Source organism: Scyliorhinus torazame, chromosome 1 (assembly GCF_047496885.1).
Source record: "Scyliorhinus torazame isolate Kashiwa2021f chromosome 1, sScyTor2.1, whole genome shotgun sequence".
NCBI lineage: Eukaryota > Metazoa > Chordata > Chondrichthyes > Carcharhiniformes > Scyliorhinidae > Scyliorhinus > Scyliorhinus torazame.
In genome coordinates this window covers 80,716,931-80,738,319 of record NC_092707.1, presented here as the reverse complement: position 1 = coordinate 80,738,319, position 21,389 = coordinate 80,716,931, and the positions used below count along the sequence as shown (strand labels likewise).

General features: G+C 48.0%; 1 protein-coding gene across 1 annotated transcript in view; it reads right to left on the bottom strand.

The window, feature by feature from the left end:
* LOC140409034 (coiled-coil domain-containing protein 60-like) overlaps window positions 1–21,389 on the bottom strand; it is a 128,529-nt gene that overhangs the window by 6,256 nt on the left and 100,884 nt on the right. Inside the window, exons 10-12 of the mRNA XM_072497072.1 lie at window positions 14,275–14,362; window positions 10,677–10,775; window positions 1,543–1,683 (exon numbers count right to left, since the gene is read on the bottom strand). Coding sequence (XP_072353173.1) covers window positions 1,543–1,683; window positions 10,677–10,775; window positions 14,275–14,362 — 328 coding nt within the window. The remainder of the gene's footprint in view (window positions 1–1,542; window positions 1,684–10,676; window positions 10,776–14,274; window positions 14,363–21,389) is intronic.

Here is a 21,389-nt window from a genome sequence, read left to right as displayed (position 1 = left end):
CTCGCAGTGCAGACAGGCAGGCTATATTTAAAGAGCATTCTGACAGTCGGCACTGTCCTTTCCTGTTGTGGAAATTATAATAAAGACAAATTCTTCGAGGTTCGATTTAAGGACATTTATTTGGCACAAATATTTGCGGAGAGGGCCGGGGTCTGGTTGCATAGCCATTCCACAGTACTCTGAGGTATACAGTTGAAAACCATTATATTTATAGTGTGAAATAAACAACTTTGAAGAGATAAACCTTGGGAACACACGCAAGAGGAAATATGAATGTTTTGCCCTTGGTTGAAAAACAATTCGAGTACGCATTTTGTTGTCCTTCGGAAGAACAACTTATTATCATAATAAGGCCAAGGCCAAGTGGGCAGCACGGTAGTTAGCACAATTGCTTCACAGCTCCAGGGTCCCAGGTTCGATTCCTGGCTGGGGTCACTGTCTGTGTGGAGTCTGCACGTTCTCCCCGTGTGTGCGTGGGTTTCCTTAGGGTGCTCCGGTTTCCTCCCACAGTCCAAAGATGTGCAGGTTAGGTGGATTGGCCATGCTAAATTGACCTTCGTGTCCAAAATTGCCCTCAGTGTTGGGTGGGGTTACTGGGTTATGGGGATAGGGTGGAGGTGTGGGCTTGGATAGGGTGCTCTTTTCAAGAGCGGGTGCAGACTCAATGGGCCGAATGCCTCCTTCTGCACTGTAAATTCTATGATTCTATGAAGTCCAAAATACTAAGCAGTATTTTGTTTACGTTACCTGACCTACTTATTCTTGGCCAAAAGCAGTGTTAAACTATAGTCAAGCATTCCCAGCATGCTTCTAAGTGGGCAACTCATTAATTTCCCTTCCACAGTTCCACCTTTGCCCAGCTACTGCTTCACGGCATCCTCCACATAACTTGCACTGTCACCACCCAGTCTCAAGCATAGACTGACATTTACAAACGCTCCCCAAAGAGGACAATGCACAGAGTCATAATGTTTTACAGCACAGCAAGGGGCCCATCATGTCTGCACCAGCCATCAAGCACCTATATATTTTAATCCCATTTTCCAGCACTTGGTCCATAGCCAAGTGCCAAGAGCAGTGGCAACTCACTGTTAATCATGGAAGAAGTCAACTGGACCAGGTGCATGTCACTTATGTGCAGTTGTGAATGCAAATGTTCTAATTTCTCACTGGCAGGGAACTTAAAATGGAGGGGGAAACTTAATTTCAGCAGGGTGGCCTCTTAATGAGAGTGCATGATTTTCCAATGCATGCAAAAGGTTTCCCGACATGGTTCATCAGGAAGCTCAACCCGCCTTTGACCTGTCCATCCAAGTCCACCCTGCCATTGGGACACTGGTTTTTAGCCTCCCACCAAATTAAGTTCCGCTGCCCACTATACCTCCTGCTGCTGGCAGTACCGGATGATTCCGTCCATCCTATGGCATTTCATCTCTGGATTTTACTTTTACTGTTCAGCCACTTTTAAAAAAAAAAAGTTCAAATAATTAAGCACTTTAGGCAAAAAAAATCTAGTTGAATATTATAGAAGCAAACACCCACTTTTCCAGGGCTTCCAGATTGTCATGGAGACACAAAGCTGCTTCCTCATTTATCTCAATGAACTTAGACTGCATCTCCAGAGAGAGAGAGGATTTGCTGGCAACAAACAGACTGGATTCTGAAGCAAGGCCTAAAGGTGAGCTGGAGGAGAGAAACAAGAGAGTTCAAGCATAGATACATTTAGTTGCAGTACACAGCACAAAACCATGATATATTCTCAATCAGTCCCACCTGCCAATATTACACACACACACACTCACATACTCGACTCTCAATTCAATGCTAGAATATGGCAAACTGTTCAAAAATGTGTTCACAACATTAGTCTAGCCTCCTGACTATACAATCTAACGAGAGATTTAATTTCCTCTGCCAGCCCACTAGACAACAGCAAGAATTTTACGCTGCTTGGGCAGGTATGCGCCTGACCAGGTGCGTGAAATCACCCGAAAATAAGATGAGCATGCGCCTCGACATCATTGCTCACTCGCGCGGTGTTTTGGTTGACAAGCGCATGCGAGAGTCGGAAGCTCGCCTACCGACAATCAACTGGGCAATTTAGAACATTAAGGGGTCAATTGACCTCAATTTTATGCAGCCCGACTGCTTTTATGGTTGGCGGGCAGGTCGATTGGCGAGGCAGCCGTTACATTTTCGCTGCAATCTCAGTTCAGGATGGGATGAAATGTCATGGGTGAAATAACAATTAAGAAGAACTCTGGGGACTGAGCATTGGGGTTGAATGTGCTGCCTAGACAGGCTTTGCAGCATTTTCCATCATAATTTAGTTTTCAGTGGTTTGCAGCACTCTGAGGCAGCTCCGAAGCACCTGTCCCCTGAAGGGGACATTAGAAGCACCATACTGCACCTTTTCCATCACCCATTTCATGCAAGCTCCCCATTAATTGGCCAGCCAGCTTGAAATCGTGTTCCAGGGCCCTCGCGGCCAGAAGCGCATTTCCTGCCCGCTTCTGTGTCCACCGAGTGCACGCACCCAACAGGCGCAAAGTCCAGCCCAATGAGTTGGCATAAACCTCCTTAGTGTACGACTTTCATTCGGTCATTGATTCATCTAGTCAACTGTGCCAAGATAGCTTACATTGGAATTTTATGCAGGCACATTAATCGGCTTGGAAGAAGAGTTAAACCTGAAATGACATGAGCATAGTCAATAATGTCTCCAATTGCAAATGTGCACTAAACTGTAATGTTGGTCGGAAGTTTCCTCTCCCACTAGCAGTGGGAATCATAGTGGGTGGGAGCACTAAATTTGCTTTGAATGAAATAAATCACTTCCCTGCTGGCAGAAACATTGTTTGGAATTTTGTTTTCCTGACTTTCAGGACTGGTAAAAGGCCAGTCGAGTTTGCCGCAGAGCAATGTTGCGAACCATATTTGTATCTCATGAATGCTCATTCAAAGAACAATTTTCCAGTATCAAATTCCCCTCCCCCAAATTAAGTGCCCCGCCAGCGGTAAATTAGAACATTCTGTTTTACGACAATAAAAGTGAGGCGCTCTTGGCGAGCTTCACTTCATCCATAGCATGGTGGGCGGCACGGTAGCACAGTGGTTCAGTGCCATGGATCTGGGTTGATTCCCAGCTTGGGTCACCATCTGTTCGGAGTCTGCACGTTCTTCCTTTGTCCGCCTGGGTTTCCCCCGGGTGCTCCGGTTTCCTCCCACAAAGTCCCAAAAGACGTGCTTATTAGGTGAATTGGACATTCTGAATTCTCCCTCTGTGTACCCGAACAGGCGCCGGAGTGTGGAGAGTCGGGGACTTTTACAGTAACTTCACTGCAGTGTTAATGTAAGCCTACTTGTGACACTAATAAAGATTATTATTATTTAATGCCATTCTCACCGTCCTTTAGCCCTACAACTGCTAAATATCAGGTTCCTGTAACTCAAGCTATACCAAAGCTGGGCAGACGACAGGGAACGGTGAGACAGAGACAGAACTGCATTGGCGGGAAGTGAAGGGGAGGATGAGATGGAGATAGTGGGGAGGTAGTGGCGTTCTGGTATTGTCACAGGACTGGTGATCCAGAAACCTAGGATAATACTCTGGGGACACAAGTTCGAATCCAGCCGTGGCAAATGGTAGAAATTGAATTCGATAAATATCTGGAATTAAAAGTCTAAACGTGACCATGAAACATTATCGATTATCACAAATAAAAACTCAGCTGGTTCATGAATGTCCTTCAGCGAAGGAAATCTGCAATCTGGTCTGGTCTGACTTGCACGCGACTCCAGATTCACAGGAATGTGGTTGATTCTTAAATGCCTTCTGAAAGCCACTCAGTTGTATAAAAAACTACAAAGTCTAGAAGAAGGAAAGAAACTAGATGGACCACCCAGCATCAAGCCAGGCACTGGAAACGATAATGGCAAACCCAGCCCTGTCGATCCTGCCAAGTCCTCCTTACTAACATCTGGGGGCTTGTGCCAAAATTGGGAGAGCTATCTCACAGTCTGAACAGTTATACTCACGGAATCATACCTTACAGATAATGGGCGGGATTCTCCGCAATCGGCGCGATGTCCGCCAACCGGCGCCAAAAACAGCGCGAATCAGTCCGGCATCGCGCCGCCCCAAAGGTGCGGAATTTTCCGCATCTTGAGGGGCCGAGCCCTCACCTTGAAGGGCTAGGCCCGCGCCGGACTGATGTCCGCCCCGCCAGCTGGCGGGAAAGGCCTTTGGTGCCCCGCCAGCTGGCGCGGAAATCACTATGCCGTGCGGCGCATGCGCGGGAGCGTCAGCGGCTGCTCATGGCATCCCCGCGCATGCGCAGTGGAGGGGGTCTCTTCCGCCTCCGCCATAGTGGAGACCATGGCGATGGCGGAAGGAAAAGAGTGCCCCCACGGCACAGGCCCGCCCGCGGATAGGTGGGCCCCGATTGCTGGCCAGGCCACCGTGGGGGCACCCCCCCGGGGCCAGATCGCCCTGCGCCCCCCCCCAGGACCCCGGAGCCCACCCGCGCCACCTTGTCCCGCCGGTAAGAGAGGTGGTTTGATTCTCGCCGGTGGGACAGGCATTCCAGCAGCGGGACCTCGGCCCATCGCGGGCCGGAGAATCGCCGGGGGGGCCCGCCAACCGGCTCGGCGCGATTCCCACCCCCACCGAATATCCGGTGCCGGAGAATTCGGCAACCGGCGGGGGCGGGATTCATGCCAGCCCCCGGAGATTCTCCGACCCGGTGGGGGGTCGGAGAATCCCGCCCAATGTCCCAGGCACCACTATCACCATCCCACAGGCAGCACAGGCACAGCAGAGGTATGTGCAGTGTTGTACAGTTGGGAGGGAGTTGCCCTGGGCCCCCAGACCCCACAAGGTTTCAAGGCTTCAGGTCAAACATGGGGAAGGAAACCTCCTGCTGATTACTATGTACCGTCCACAGTCAGCTGATGAATCAGTACTCCTCCATATTGAACACCATTTGGAGGAAGTACTGAGGGTGGCAAGGGCACATAATGTACTCTGGATGGGGAACTTCAATGTCCATCACCAAGAGTGGCTCGGTAGCACCACTGCTAAATGAGCTGGCTGAGAGATAAAGGACATAGCTGCTAGGCTGGGACTGCAGCAGGTGGTGAGGGAACCAACAAGAGGGAAAAACATACTAGACGTCCTCCTCAACAAACTGCCTGCCGCAGGTGCAGCTGTCCATGCTAGTATCGGTAGAAGTGACAACCGCAGTCTTTGTGGAGACAAAGTCCCGTCTTCACATTGAGGATACCCTCCATTGTGTTGTTTGGCACTACCACTGTGCTAAATGGGATAGACTTCAAACAGATCTAGCAACTCAAGACTGGGCATCCATGAGGCGCGCTGGGCCATCAGCAGCAGCAGAATTGTACTCAGCCACAATCTGTAACATCATGGCCCGACATATTCCCCACTCTACCATTATCACCAAACCAGGGGATCAACCCTGGTTCAATGAAGAGTGCAGGAGAGCATGTCAGGAGCAGCACCAGGCATACCGAAAAATGAAGTATCAACCTGGTGAAGTTACAACACAGGGCTACTTGTGTGCCAAACAGCATAAGCAGCAAGTGATAGAGCTGAGCGATCCCACAACCAACAGATCAGATCTAAGCTCTGCAGTCTTGAATGGTGGTGGACAATTAAACAACTCACTGGAGGCGGAGGCTCCACAAATATCCCCATCCTCAATGATAGAGGAGCCCAGCGCAACTATGCAAAAGACAAGGCTGAAGCATTCGCAATAATCTTCAGCCAGAAGTGCCAAGTGAATGATCCATCGTGATCTCCTCCAGAGATCCCCAGCATCAGAGGTGTCAGTCTTCAGTCAATTCGAATCGCCCACATGATATCAAGAAATGGCTGAAGGCAGTGGAAACTGAAAAGATTATGGGCCCTGACAATATTCCAACAATAGTACTGAAGAATTGTGCCCCCTCAGCCTATACAGCTACAACGCTGGCATCTATTCGGCAATGTGGAAAGTTGCCCTGGTATGTCCTGTACATAAAAGAAAGCAGGACAAATCCAACCCGGCCAATTATCGTCTGATCAGTGTACTCTCAATCATCAGTAAAGCGATGGAAGGGGTCATCAACAGTGTTCTCAAGCCGCACTTACTCAGCAATAACCTGCTCGCTGGAGGACAGTTTGGGTTCCTCCAGGGTCACTCAGCCCTTGATCTTATTACAGCCTTGGTTTAAACATGGACAAAAGAGCTGAACTCCAAAGGTGAGGCGAGAGTGACTGCCCTTGACATCAAGACAGCATTTGATTGAATACGAGCCCTAGCAAAACTGGAGTCAATGAGAATCGGGGGAAATCGCTACACTGGTTGGAGTCATACCTAGCAAAAAAGGATGATAGCTGTGATTGCTGGATGCCATTCATCTCAGTCCCGGGACATCAATGCAGGTGTTCCTCAGGGTAGTGTCCTAGGCGCAACCATCTTCAGCTGCTTCACCTTCCTTCCAACATAAGGTCAGATGTGGGGATGTTCACTGATGATTGCATAATGTTTAGCACCATTCGCGACTCCGCAGATACTGATGCAGTCCACATGCAAATGCAGCAAGACCTGGGCAATATCCAGGCTTGGGCTGATAAGTGGCAAATAACATTTGCGCCACACAAGTGCCAGGCAATGACCATCTCCAATAAGAGAGAATCAAACCATTGCCCCTTGATATTCAATGGCATTATCATCTTTGAGTTCCCCACTCTTAACATCCTGGGGGTCAATGTTGTGTACCGCGATCTTGTTGTTCTGTTATCACGGGATCACCCTGTTGATAGTTTGGCCTGTTGCTAGCCTTTTTGAAGACTAGTTTGCGTGCCAGTCTCTTTATTGTATCTTTCTGAAGCAATGCTTTTGGAAGGCATGTATCCTTGTTGGTCACACCTGTGTCACAGTTTTTTTTTGTTTCTTTACACATCGCTGTTTGCTGCTGCTGTGTCATTGTATATTCTCTGTCTCTGGCCCGTCGGTCACAACATCAACATCTTCTCTCTTGGTTTCATCAGTGGGATTCTCTGCGTCTCCCACTCTCCTTCTCAAGGGTGACAGCATTTAAAGATCCGTTGACTTTGAGCAGGAATTTGCGGTCTCGTGATGCGCGCGACTGGAAAATCCCACCCAATGTGGATGCTGGAAACCTGGACGGCACGGTAGCACAGTGGTTCGCACTGTTGATTCACAGCGCCTAAATCTCGGGCTCGAATCCCAGCTTGCGTCACTGTCTATGCGGAGTCTGTACGTTCTCCCTGTGTCTGCGCGAGTTTCCTCCGGTTTCCTTCCACAAGTCTCCAAAGACGTGCTGTTAGGTGAATTGGACATTCTGAATTCTCCCTCAGTGACCCCAACAGGCGACTAGGGGATTTTCACAGAAACTTTATTTCAGTGTTAATGTTAGCCTACTTGTGATAATAATAAAAAATTATTATTTTTAGCTTTGGCAATTCGTTTGTGAGTGCTTCTCTGTTTACGTTTGAGTTTGGCAAACCCTGTCTTACTACTGGTCTGCACCATGTGCGCAGAAGTGTGCGGATCTTCAGTTGGGACTGTTCGTACTTGCGTGCTTCCGAGGGACTGTGTAGTCATGACCAAGTCTGTGTCTTCAACTGGTGGTTGCAGAACCTCACAGTCTGGTACCTGGATGGAAACTACATCTATAACCTCGGGTGTTGTCCCTTCCTGGCTTGTTCGAACATCTATGATGACTCCCCATCACTGGAGATTACAATACAAACATTCTCTGGCCCCGATGATCAAGGCGCTGTGTCATCCTTGGTCTTGCACTAGTATGTACGTGTGATCCGTCAAACTACATAGCGATATAGTCATCAGCTCCTCTAACTCATCTTCCGCCAGAGTTGCCTCGAGCAGCGGGTAGTCAACCACCAGAACCATTTCAGAGGCCTGAGGTGATTCACCACGTGCCTCTGGGCCAGTTTCTCCAGGATTGGTACGATGTCTTCTATGATCAGTTTATTCGAGTCCTACTCCTCCGAGGTGTCAGCTACTGCAATCTCACTTTTCATTTCAGAGTGCGCCTTTGCAGAGCTTTCGCACTTCTCGGGCCTGACCACATATCCACATCATTGCTAAGAAGGTATTTCCAACTCCAAAACATCAACTGAGTCCACCTTTTTCTCAGCTCATCTACTGTCGAAGGCTTTGTTAGCTCTGGACTTAAAAATGACAATTCTTCTGCCCTCTATTATCTTGAACTCATTCGAACACAGCTCATGTCCTTACTCATGTCAAATCCCATTCACCCAGGACCATCCCACGTTCGCAGACCTTCGTTGACCAGTCAAATAATGCCCCAATTTTAGAATTCTCTTCCTGGTTCTCAAATCCCTCCTTTGTTTTGCCCCACTGTAACTCGAGAACCTCCTCTGGCTGTAAAACCTCCCCACCCGGGGTATCTGGGCTCCTCCAATTCTGGCCTTTTGCGCATTCCCGACTTTCAGTGTTCCACCATTCATGACCATCCTTCCTGCTGCCTGGGCCCTAGGCTCTGGAATTCCCCCCATAAAACTCTCTACCTCCCGAAACTGTCTCCTCCTTTAATGTGCTCCTTCAAACTTACTTTGTTGCTCAAGCTTTTGCTCAAATGTTCTGATATGGCCGTATCTGGCTCGGTGTCAAGTATTGTTTGAGAACATTTTGTGAAGCCCTTAGGGATGGTTAACTGTGTCAAAAGGACTGTAGAAATGCAACATGTTTTTCTTTGTGGATAAGTCTACAGAGGGTTAGCAGGGTATCTGACAGTGGAGAAGCCAAACACAATTCTGTTTTCACCAGCCATCCATCCACCTTAACATTAATGCTTGTAATCAGGAGTGGCACCCCGAGATAAATTTTCCCTTCACCAGGGCAAAGCACCCCTTGGGGAACTCTGGTTGGCATCAGTTGGTTCAGCAAAGATTGAGGATTAAGCATTGGACCTTCCTGCCTAATGGTCACACTAAATGTGTATTTACCAGCGAAGCCATTGGGAGAGGTGGAGGGGAGGAAATTATTTGGAGGAGGAGCTAAATTATTTCTGTCCTTGCTAAAAGACAACCCTTCACCCTCTGTAAACCTCAGCTCAGCTTCCTATATCCTATCCTACACTATCACTTGGTCACCCATCACTGTTCATACTGACCTACAATGGCTCCCAGCCTCCTAGCAATTCAAATTTTTAAAGATTTCTTTCATTTACTTCAATCCATCCCCCATTGGCTTTTCCCTCTTTATCTCTGCAACCTCTTCCAGCACTACAATCATTCCCCCACATAAAACTCAGAGCCAAGCCTTTTGTATTCTCGTCCCCACCCTGCTCCCCCACCACCAGCTTCCCTTTACCCCATCAATGGTGTCTGAAACTAGGCCTCACCATTGGCAATTCTCTTTTAAACCCCAATTCCTCATATTTCTGAAGACTTCACTAAAACTCAAGGCGTCAGCCAAACTCTGATGACCTTTACCAATGTCTTCATCTTTGGCTTGGTATCTATATACTCTAGACTACAGGACTTGAGGAAATCTAGGTGTTCTTATCCACATATTCATGAAGCTGGCAGGATAGATCGATAAGGTTAAGAAGGCAAAGAGAAAATGCTGGAAAATCTCAGCGCGTCTGGGAGCATCTGTGGGGAGAGAAAAGAGCTAACGTTTTGAGTCCAGAAGGCTCTTTGCAAAGCTTAAGAAGGCATATGGGATACTTTCCTTCATTAAGGTATAGAGTAGAAGAGCAGAGAGTGTACTCCAGAATCCTGTTAAACACTAGTTAACCACAGTGAGAGTACAATTCTGGTCACCACTTTAAAGGAGGAATGTCGCTGCATTCGAGGTGAGATATAGTTAAGGTGTATATCATTATGAGGGGCCAGGCAGAGTGAACAGGAAGGATCTATTTTCCTTTGCTGTGAGGTAAATAACCAGGGGCATAGGTTTAAAGCAACTGGAAGGAGAAATAGAAGGGAGTTGGGGAGAAATGTCTTCAGCCAGAGGGTATAGAAAAAATGGTGGAGTCAGAACATCTCGTTGCATTTATAAACTACTTGGATATGCACGTGAGATGCCATAACTGACAGGAATATGGACCATGAGCTGGAACGTGGGACTAGGTTTATAGATCTTTTACAGCTGGCACAGATGGGATGGGCAAAATGGCTCCTTCTATGCTGTAATGTTTCTATTCCTGTGTCTCATATTTGTCTCACATCTGTGTCATGTGAGTGGGGTGTTATTTTTGCATCAAAAGCACTACATCAATTCAAGTTATTGTATTTTTAAAATTGCAGTCAACAAGTGAACAGAATTCTATACTTGGAAACTTACTGTGGATATATTTAATTATGATCAACGTATAGCTAGCTTGTTTACAATTATATTACAGCACAACTCTGGCTCCATGCAGTCAATTAACTGCTGCGGAAAATCATGTCAGAACGCAGCATTACTCAGAACTGATGCAGGAATATTCCCCAAGTGGCTGGCAAAGATTTAATACCTGAAGAGATTTAGACTCTGTGTTTATTCCAAATGGAAACAAACATCAGTAACATTGACTTTATGCTCCACACTTTCAACAAACAAATTAGGATCTCAGCCAATCTTTGCAGGTGTCAACCTTCATCTGGAAAGTACCTTTTTGGCCTCTGCTGTGGTTTATTGAGGTTGGCCTGCTGTTCTGTACTGTAATTGGCCACGACATTTCTTTTCCCATTACCGAGGACTGCTGCTGAACTAAAGAAAGAAAGAGAATCTTCATTATATGCAGCGAGTATCAAAATGGCTTCTCGTGACCTTTGAATGCTATACATTCAGTCCTTCTGGGTTGTCCATTAGGGACAAAATACAGCGATATAACTTTTTTCAAATTCATATTGAAAAACTAATAAACTGGATTATGTTTCTGCCAATGGTTATTTTCCTGGGCAGCATCGGTAGGAAAAGTCAGTTTAGTCACGGCCTCAGTTTGGGTAATATGATCTTGGTATGGAATTGATATTTCATAGAAAAGCCAGTTGAAAATGGATGCCACCAATAATGGAAATTGTCATTAAATAGGGAACTGCTAACTGGAACCACATTTCCTATTACGGCAAATATGTTTCAGGCTATGTGGGAAAATATCTGTATTAGTATTGGGCGGTAGAACCCTCATAAGCCCTTGATGGAGAATGGAAATAGACAGATAATCAAGGCTCACAAATTGTGATCTTGTACAAATGGTCCAGGAATACCCCAGGCACTGAAAGGAAAAATATTAAACACAAATAGAAAAATAAATATGAAGTGGTTTATTTAATCATGAATTTAAAATAAGAAGCTATACTACTTTGGGATTCCTTCTGCTAGACTGTGTGAAAATTATGGGGTTGGATTCTCTGTTCCCGGCGGCAATTTCGTTATTGGCGGTCGGGCAGAGAATCCCTTTTTCCAACAAAATCGGGGGTAGCGCCTGTTTTGACGCAGATTTTGAATGCTCCGCCCCCCCCTCTGAAAGGCCCTCCCCCGAGGAAGGCCCCCCCCCCGATGCTCCACCCCTGATGGGCTGAGTTCACGACGGCACGGTTCACTCATGGTCTCAGCTGTGCGGGAGCCGCTGCGGAGTGTGTCCAGCGCCGCCACAGTCAGGCGGGAGCCGTGCTGCGGGCCGGGGGGGGGGGCATCCGTGAGGGCTGGTGGCACTGATGGGGGTGGCCAGTGAGACACGATCTGGCAGGTCGGTTCCGCGCATGGCCGGTACCATGTTTTATGGCGCGACCAAGGATCTGGCCATTCTCTGGCTGTTTATTTCACAGAGACCGGGAGTTTTACCTGGCGCGGCTGCCAGCCCCTCATCGGTCGCAGCATCGGAGAGGGGGGCACCGCCAATTCCTTCAACGTAAAACACCACGGATCCTCCGCACTTCACCTCAAATTCTGAGAATCTGTCCCCTGGTGTTTTCCGGGATACCCTACAGATAACAGAAGTTGCACCCTCCCCCCTCTCTCTCTCTCTCTCTCTCTCTCTCTCTCTCTCTCTCCCCCCCCCCCCCCCCCCCCCCCGGACAGTGAGTGTTTTCTGGTGGCGGAGGCGGATCTTTCAGTCCCGCCGATGTTTACAGTGTTCTGCAGTCCACCCCGCCGCAGGAGAACCTTCCCTGGGGGTCCCTTTGGCGGGAGCCAAAGATCCTGCTGGCGGGTGGGGATGGAAAACCCTACTCCTTGCCTCTCCCTTTCTTCAAACAAATGGTCCGGGAGGGCATTGAAAATCTTAACTCCTCTGCTCTCCACTCCAAACCACCGTCAGCGAGCTGACTCCCCTCCCGCAGCAACTGATGGCAGTTGCAAAGAGTTGGATTGGATTGGATTTGTTTATTGTCATGTGTACCGAGGTACAGTGAAAAGTATTTTTCTGCGAGCAGCTCAACAGATCATTAAGTACATGAGAAGAAAAGGGAATAAAAGAAAATACATAATAGGGCAACACAACATATACAATGTAACTACATAAGCACTGGCATCGGATGAAGCATACAGGGTGTAGTGTTAATGAGGTCAGTCCATAAGAGGGTCATTTAGGAGTCTGGTGACAGTGGGGAAGAAGCTGTTTTTGAGTCTGTTCGTGCGTGTTCTCAGACGTTCATGGGTTTCTTTTTCTCGAAGATGAAAACGACTGGTTTAGCTGCCTCAGCCACCTAAAAATAGTCTCTGTTGGTTTACTGCCCCCAATTCCACCCGGACACTGACCGCATAATACTCTAACTTCTGCTGGCTCCAACCTAATCCTCACCAGATTCATCTCCTGTTTCCTTGGGCACTTTCCATTGTAGCTGTCAGCGACTCAACTACATCCCTTCAGTCCATTGCTCATCATAGCATGCCTCTTCTTAAGCTCTTTTCCCCTTCCCAAAAACTACCATAATCATCCAATTCCTGAAAAAGCCTACCCTGGACCCCTCCTCTCCAAACACCATCCCATCTCAAAGCTCACTTTGTTCCCTACGATTCTGGATACTGTTCGCCACAATCCCACTCCATCATGGTCAAAATCAGCCATATAACTGGAAAAAATAGTGAATCATCCACCCTGTCTACCTGAAGCGCTGGTTCAAAATCCTGGAAGTCCCTTCTTAACAGCACTGTGGGTGTACCTACGCCACGTGAACTGCAGCAGTTCAAGAAGGTGGCTCACCACCACCTGCTGAAAGGCAATTAGGGATGGGCAATAAATGCCGGCCTTGCCACTGTCACTCACATCCAATGAGTGAATCAGAAATAATGAAAAATAAACACTCTTCATCTTTTGATATGATAAATACTATTCTCTTCAACTACCTCTCGTCCATGGTAACTCAGTTCTCATATTTCCTGTTATATCTGTTTCAACACACCTCTTGATTTTTCCTCTGTGCCAGTGCAGTGAACTCCACTGTGGCCAAGTCTCCATCCTTGAGTACCCTCATACTTCTCAAGAGGTCAACCTCAATGCCTCGACTGTCACCCTGTTGTGTATCTGACATTAAGCTGCACAGGACCATAACTAAAACCACACTGGTTAGCCCACAATGGAAACCCTTTGCCAAAACCTCAAGTGATCCTAGTCAGTGGGCGGGATTTTCTGGCCATTCCCACTAGCTGGATCTTCCCATCCCGCTGACAGGGAGTCCCCACCAGTTATTCCCCAGCGGTGGAGGGTACAAATAACAAGAAATCTGTTGGGACCAGAAGATCGTGCCGCCGGCCAATGGCAGGCCGCCCACACTGCTGCAAAACACTGCACGGGGGCAGGGCGGAAAGTCCCGCCCAATGTGCAGCTTAACTCTGAGCCAAGTGCTGAAACCAACCTCCAGTCCATCAACAATAAATTAACCCTCAGATTTTCCCTTTAGATCCACAGCCTTGCCCACTCTACACTTGCTCTACCCTTTGTTTCTGCCTGCACTCTCTGTTCCTATGAAAATGCTTCCCTTTGCAGTCCTCACACCTACCTTTTCCCATGCTTGAGGCATATCCCATCACTGTGTTGCACTATGGAAATACTTCCCCAACCGTCTTTCCTCTTTTCCTACCTTCTAAAAAACTACCACTCCAGCATCACCTTTAGTCACTGGACCTGACTCTTTCCCCAAATGCTACTCATCTGATTATTTGCTCCATCTTAAAAGTGGTCAGGATGTTTTACTGTATTAAAGTGCACTTTATGATGAGTGCAAATTCGACAACTGCCCTTACTTGCAATACACAGTTCAAGTACCTTTCTTCACAGTTCCTTGCATTTATCTCTTCTCTGTGAAGCTCCTCCCTTATGCTCTGGTGCACAGATTCAAACAGTTTTCGAAGATCTGTCAGTACAAGCAGAATGCAAATTTTAGAAAATGTGGTAAGATTTTGCTCCTTCTTAAACATTGCCATGGCTGAAAATTTTAGACCCAAACGGGATGAGCATGGAGGAGGGCAGGTGTAGAATTTCCCATCACGGTGGCAACACTAGTCCACCATGAACCATTTTCTGAGAGGCAGGATGGGGCCAGCGGGGGTACCTGCCTGCAAGTGGTGGGTAGCCAATTAAGGCACTTCAAAGACAACTGAGATCTATTGCTTTGGAATTTTAGAGTTGGACTCCATGCCCTTTCTGAGGTATCAGGGACTAGGTCAGCTGCTTGGAGGTGGTCTTCATGTGGTAGACCAGGGGGACAGAGCTCCAAGAAGGCTTCGAGGCCCCATCTCTGCTTGGCTTCAGCTGCAAGCTGCCTTGTTTTGGGGTGAGCCCTCCACAGTGGTGGCCCGGCTTCGACTAAAATTGACTAAAAGTGATGCTGGACTGGTAGTTTTTTCAGAAGGTAGGAAAAGACTCGAGACTTTATTTTAAAGTTTTAAAAGCCCATAAGATGGCACCAGCATCTTGAGGTGCCCTCTCTCATACTTACCTGAAAAGGCAGCTTCCTCAGTGCTGGAGGACCCCCTTAACTGGATGGTGAGCCTCCTCTCTGGTAACTGATGTGCCAATTTGGGGGAACAGACCACGGGGTGACCAAAATGTGAGCTTCTGAACCCCATTTGACCCTGAAAGCAGATCCCACGGCCAATGGGGAAAATCCTGTCCCATGTCATTCTACCCATGCACTGGAGAAAGATAGGAGTCCCTTCCCTCCCAGTGAAAATGCAAATGGTGGTGAAATGGTCATTGCGGCAGGAGTGGCCTTCCGCTGCAGTCGTAAAAGGTAGGAAAATATTTTGCAGCTGACGTCGCACAGGATAGAATGACAATTGCGTGAGACAGCAAGGATTGCTGCTCCCTGTGGAACTGGGCACCAAGATTATTTGGCATCTTTAAAGTAGGAGGGAAGGAAATTGTCAGGGGTGAGGAACTAATTGAAGAAAATAAGATTTTCCAGTCGAGGCAACTACCTTCACCATTTCTTTGAAACAAAACAAAGGCCTGGAACCAGTGCAAAACCCTTTCGGGTGTCGATATGAGGAAAAGGCTATATTAATTGTAAATGTAAATGTAATCTGTAGTGCCCGGAAGGCCATGCGCTGTGTTTTACTGTGTTTAACTGATCTGGAGTGTACTGCAAGTAACTTTACAAATTTTATGAATAAAGTTACTTCTGAAAAAGAAATGACTTGAAACAAAATGCTCAGTAGCTCTCAGTTTCCACCCATACTCCTGTTCAATCCTCACAGTGTGAAATCCAGAGACACAAGTATCACCATGTAACTACAAGACACACAAATGGTTGTCCTGATTACAAAGTCTTCTTGTCGTGAGTTTTATACAGATTATTTTAAATTCTGTGCTGCGTTCATTTTTTGGTTGAATATTCAAGCCTATTGTGTCATGTGAGAGTACCTTTGAGAAATGGGTGCTTAAGAAATGTACCTTTAAGAAATGGATGTTTATCAGTAATGTCAGAGTGTGGGTGGAGTTGGGCTGTCTGTCAGCTTTTTACTTCCGTTTTAGGCTGTTTGCTGCAGGGTGTGTTTTAGTTTCGTTTTCGGTGTTGGAGCTGAAGCCAGACAGAGCAGGTGTACTGTTGATCTCTCTGCCATGAAAAGACTATCTCTTGATCATTTGGTGAATTCAGAATTATAAATGTTCTCAGGAGTGAATGTAAACCTAATGTGCTTCTGCTAAAAGGTGTTTCTTTTGTCTTTTGTATGTTGTTTGGGAAGTTATTAAGCATTACTTAGTGTTGTATTCTTTGGGGGTTGTATTTGAATTAATGGTTGCTAAGATGTTCACTGTATGTTTTAAAAAGATGAACTTGAGTTCATAGAATAAACATTGTTTTGCTTTAAAAAATACTTCTCCATTTCTGCTGTACCACACCTGTAGAGTGGGCCGTGTGCTCCCCATACCATAATCTATTAACAGTTGTCGGTCAGGTGAACTCCATGAGACACTTTGGGGTTCTCTAAACCCTGACCCATAACATTGCGAAACCCGATCTTAAATTGGGTAGTACTCTGACCTGTGGTTTGTCACAGAGATTTTGCTGCAGTTTCCCACAATGTACTCGGATATTGCAAAGTGCTGCTAAACACCGGCTCTCCCACGACTGGTTCCGCACAGTGGTTAGCACAGTTGCTTCACAGCTCCAGGGGCCCAGGTTCAATACCCGGTTGGATCACTGTCTGTGTGGAGTCTGCACGTTCTCCCTGTGTCTGCGTGGGTTTCCTCCGGGTGCTCTGGTTTCCTCCCACAGCTCCTGGATGCAGTAGAAGAGAGGAGGGAGGCCCTGTACCCCGGACACGGCCGCAGGGTCACCCCATGCCTCATCCGTCGCCTGTGGAGGGAGGTGGCAGAGGCTATCAGCGCTGTGGCTGTGACACCAAGGACAGTGCCACAAGAAGGTGAATGACCTCGTCAGGGCAGCCAGAGTGAGTCCCCCCCCGGTGTGCAGTACACCCGCAGGGGCAGCCAACTCTAACCCTAACCCTAATGTGCTGCGTACCTGTGCCAAAATACGCACAACCGCTGGCGTGCATTCATATACCTGTCTAACACTGTTGCCCTTTATCCCTGCCACCCACCCACCCACCCCCCACAGGAGAAGCACGCACACAACAGGGAGCGTGAGAGGACTGGAGGGGACCCAGCTGATGAGAGACCACTCACCGTTCATGAGGAGCGCGCCCTGGAACTGGCAGGCGGACCCGAGGACCGAGAGGTTGCCGATGCAGAGGTTGGGGGCACCCCACCAAGTGAGACAACCACGGCCCGTCCCCATTCCCCTATATTTCCCCTCCCCCATATCCCCCCATATCACCCCTCCCCATATCCCCCTCCCCATATTCCCCCTCCCCATATCCCCCATACCTCCCTCCCCATATCCCCCCTCCACCATATCCCCCCTCACCCATATCCCCCCTCACCCATATCCCCCACATCCCCCTCCCCATATCCTCCCTCCCCCATATCCCCCCTCCCCCATATCCCCCTTCCCCATATTAAAACAGCAATGAGGTTACTGTGAAAATTCCCTAGTTGCCACACTCTGGCGCCTGTTCGGTTACACGGAGGGAGAATTCAGAATGTCCAATTCATCTAATCAGCATGTGTTTAGGGACTTGTGGAAGGAAACTGGAGCACCCGGAGGAATCCCCCGCAGACACGGGGAGAACGTGCAGACTCCACACAGACAGTAACCCAAACCGGGAATCGAACCCGGGTCTCTGGCGCCGTGAAGCAACAGTGCTAACCACTGTGCTACCGTGCCACCTGTTTTTGAGGTTTCATCCGTTTGATCTGATGTTGATAGGCTACAAACCTCTATTGTGGGAACGTTATTCAACCACTCATTGTTGCAGGAAATTTCAATCTCCCTGTAACAAATGAATGAACATAGTACTGAGTAGAGATAAATCAGGATGATGCATAACACCCGATGGGTTCCCCACTGAGGCCAGAGTCCAGAAGGAACCTGGAGGCAGCTTCCCAACAGCAGGCCTGGGGGGGCCACTGAAACCTCCTGTCAAACTACCTGATGGGGCTGCTAGAGACAAGAAGGCTTGGTTGTGGCCACAAGCAATTCTGTGGAATTGGGTTTCCCTCCATACTGAACCTGACAGCTAAGGCTAATCTGTATTTTTCAGGTTTCAGAATGCTTCAGAGAGGGCCGCCATTTTGAGGCGCCCTCCTGCCACAGCGGCGCCCACCTCTCCCATTAGGGCGACCAGCCATCCAGAGCTTTGGACCCTCCGACTGATCAGGAGCCCATCCATGCTTTTTAATTGGACAGTGAATGCAGAGACAACCCCTTAATTGTCCACCCCCAGGAAGACTGTCCCTGTCGTATATCTTAGTGTGTCGGGGGTCTGGACCTTGTAGTGGTCCTCCCTCCTGTAAATTTGCACAGTGTAAAAGATTCCACCTTTTGTTAGAGAACAAATGGAAACATTCTGGAATTAATGGGGACCCAGAGGTGGAGCAAGAATGGAAAGGTTAAGGAGCAATAAGTAAAGAAATAGTACTGCAAAATTATTGGGACTAAGTACAGACTGTACTGGTTGACCTGCGCCGTCGTGAACCTCAACGGCGTTCACAACGGCGCGGCCACTTCGGCGTGGGAGTGGAGAATCGCGCCCCATGTATCTGTAAATCGTTTACATGTGCATGTAACAATCATCTTGAAAAAGAGGAGGATGTGATGATATGTGAACTATCATCTGTGAATATAATAACCAAACTGTGTATAAACATTAGTGCCTGCATGCATAGATTGTAATTCTAGCATCCGACCACAGGTTGCGTGGCAACAGGAGAATGTTACTGGAACATACACATGTGAATATTACAATTTTAGCATCCGACCAGAGGTGGCGTGGCGACAGGAAAAAGTTACTGGAACACAGACACATGTGAGCCAGAACGTGGATAGCAGGCGTAGAGTCCAGTCGCATATTGAGTAGCTCCTTAGTCAATAGTAACTAATACTGACTAATCATAGTTATTTGTATTTAGCCATAGTATCCAACTGTAATCATAGTAGACAATATAAAACCCTTTAGTGTTTTAGTTATGTTAATAAACAATTTTGTTCATTGGCACTTCTTAAAAGTTGTTGGAGTCACATTCATGAAGTGTAGAGTATTCCATCAAACCCCTGACTTGTGCCTTGAAGATGGTGGACAGGCTTTGGGGAGTCAGGAGGTGGTTATTTACCACAGAATTCCCAACCTCTGACCTGCTTTTGTAGCTACGGTATTTTAATAGCTGATCTGGTTAACTTTCTGGTTAATGATGACCCCCCCCCACCCTGTAAGATGCTGATGGTGGGGGATTCAGCAATGCCATGAAATGTCATGGGGAGATTGGTAGATTCTCTTTTGTTGGAGATGGTCAATGTCTGGCACCTGTGTGGTGGAAATGGTACTTCGTACTTAACAGCCCAGACCTGACTGCTGTCCAGATCTTGCTGCATGCAGCAATGAACTGCTTCAATAGTCAAGGAATTGGAAACGGTACTGAACACTGTGCAATCCTTTACGAAATTGAAATTGTGGGACAAATCTGTTAAGTTTTTGACAATGTTACTAGCAAGATGGGTATGGGGGAGCCAGTGGATGTAATGGGCTGGGTTCTCCGACCCAGGACACCCGGAATGCGCTCGCCGATGGGACGGGAAATTGTGCATCAGGGCAAAATCGCGGCCGGCACCCAACACAATGCTCGACCCCCCGCTGATGGCGTGAATGAGTCCACGCCGCATGCCAGCAGGAGTCTGTAAATCTACTTAGTGGGCCCGGCGCCCAATGCTATGCCCTCCCATGATTCTCCGGTCCACGCGACCGGGAATCAAGTGGGTGCAGTTCACTTGTGGTCTCTACAATCATGGCCCTGAAGTGGCGGACATTGCGATGGGCCAAGAGAGCAACCTTTGGCCCACTTGTGTACTCTACAATCATGGCCCTGAAGTGGCAGACATCTTGTCAACCTTTGCCCCCTTGGCCCACCACGAGGTCCACCACGCCAAGCGACCATCCAAGCCTATCTGAGGCCTAGCTCCAACCACTGCACCACAAATTGGCCCCAGCAGCTCCCCTCTCCCCCAAGTAGTTATTATGCGCACAGCACAGCAGCCCCATACCCTCGGATTGCCTGGGTGCACCCCCCACCCCCAACTACGGACGTGGCCCGACCTGCCCTCCTCCAGCGACCCCATGTAAAATGGAGATGCCCCTCAGAGACCCCTGTAATATGGAGACACCCCACAGGGAACCGTGTGATAGGGAAACTCCCACAGGGACCTCCTGACTAAAGGCGCCCCCCCCCCCCCCCCCCCCCCCCAGGTACTCCCTAACGAAAGGGATCACCTGCCCCCCGGGAGCTCAGAAGAAGAGAGGTAAGTGCAAGGAAATCACATGCCTGAGTGATTGGATTGCACTGGATTTGATTGGATTGGATTGTTTGAAATGCACTTACATCTATTTGATGTGGTCAATGCTTAGAAACATTGGAGTTTCACCACTTAGGCCACTGAAGCGTGAGAGGATATAAATGGATCAAAGCTGCAGGTGGTTTTTACGAGCTGTCAACCAGAGACCATTACTCAAAAGCTATGAATGACTTGCAGATAGTGGATCTGTGGGAACCAGACGCAGGCACAGCTACTCTCCTTCAAGGAAAGGACACATGGAGCTGCAAGCTAAGTATTTCAGCTATAATGCTTCCCACAGCCCATGTCAGGACTGCTCTCTGGCTTTCAGACAGGAGTCCCTTTTTGGGGGGGGGGCAGTGTATGGAAAGGGTTCATTTATCATGTGGAGGTGCTGGCGTTGGACTGGGGTGGGCACAGTAAGAAGTCTTACAATACCCGATTAAAGTCCAACAGGTTTGTTTCGAATCACTAGCTTTCGGAGCGCAGCTCCTTCATCAGGTGAGTAATGGGACTGGTGGGACCTGATGAAGAAGCTGCGCTCCGAAAGCTAGTGATTCCAAATAAACCTGTTGGACTTTAACCTGGTGTTGTAAGACGTCTTACGGGGTTCATTTATGCAGGGGGTCCCTGTGGGGAGTCCCCTTATTACAGGGGTCCCTGGGGAGGTCCCCCATTACTACAGAAGAAAGCTTGCTCAGGTTGTCCTGAAAAAGTGTTACAATGGCACAAGTTTAGTGATGCCAATACATTTTGATATACCCGTGTTTAATGAAATTGTGCAGCTTTGAGATTTATTCCTGGTTAATCAAGGACATATATATGGTTTTCTATTTGCACTTAAAACATGTGTGGAGCTCTGCTCACTGACTCCGACTGACTTATTATTATACTGTGAAATACCTAGGGCGCGATTCTCCCCTCCCACGCCGAAGTGGCCGCGCCATCGTGAACGCCGTCGAGGTTCACAACGGCGCGGAACGGCCCT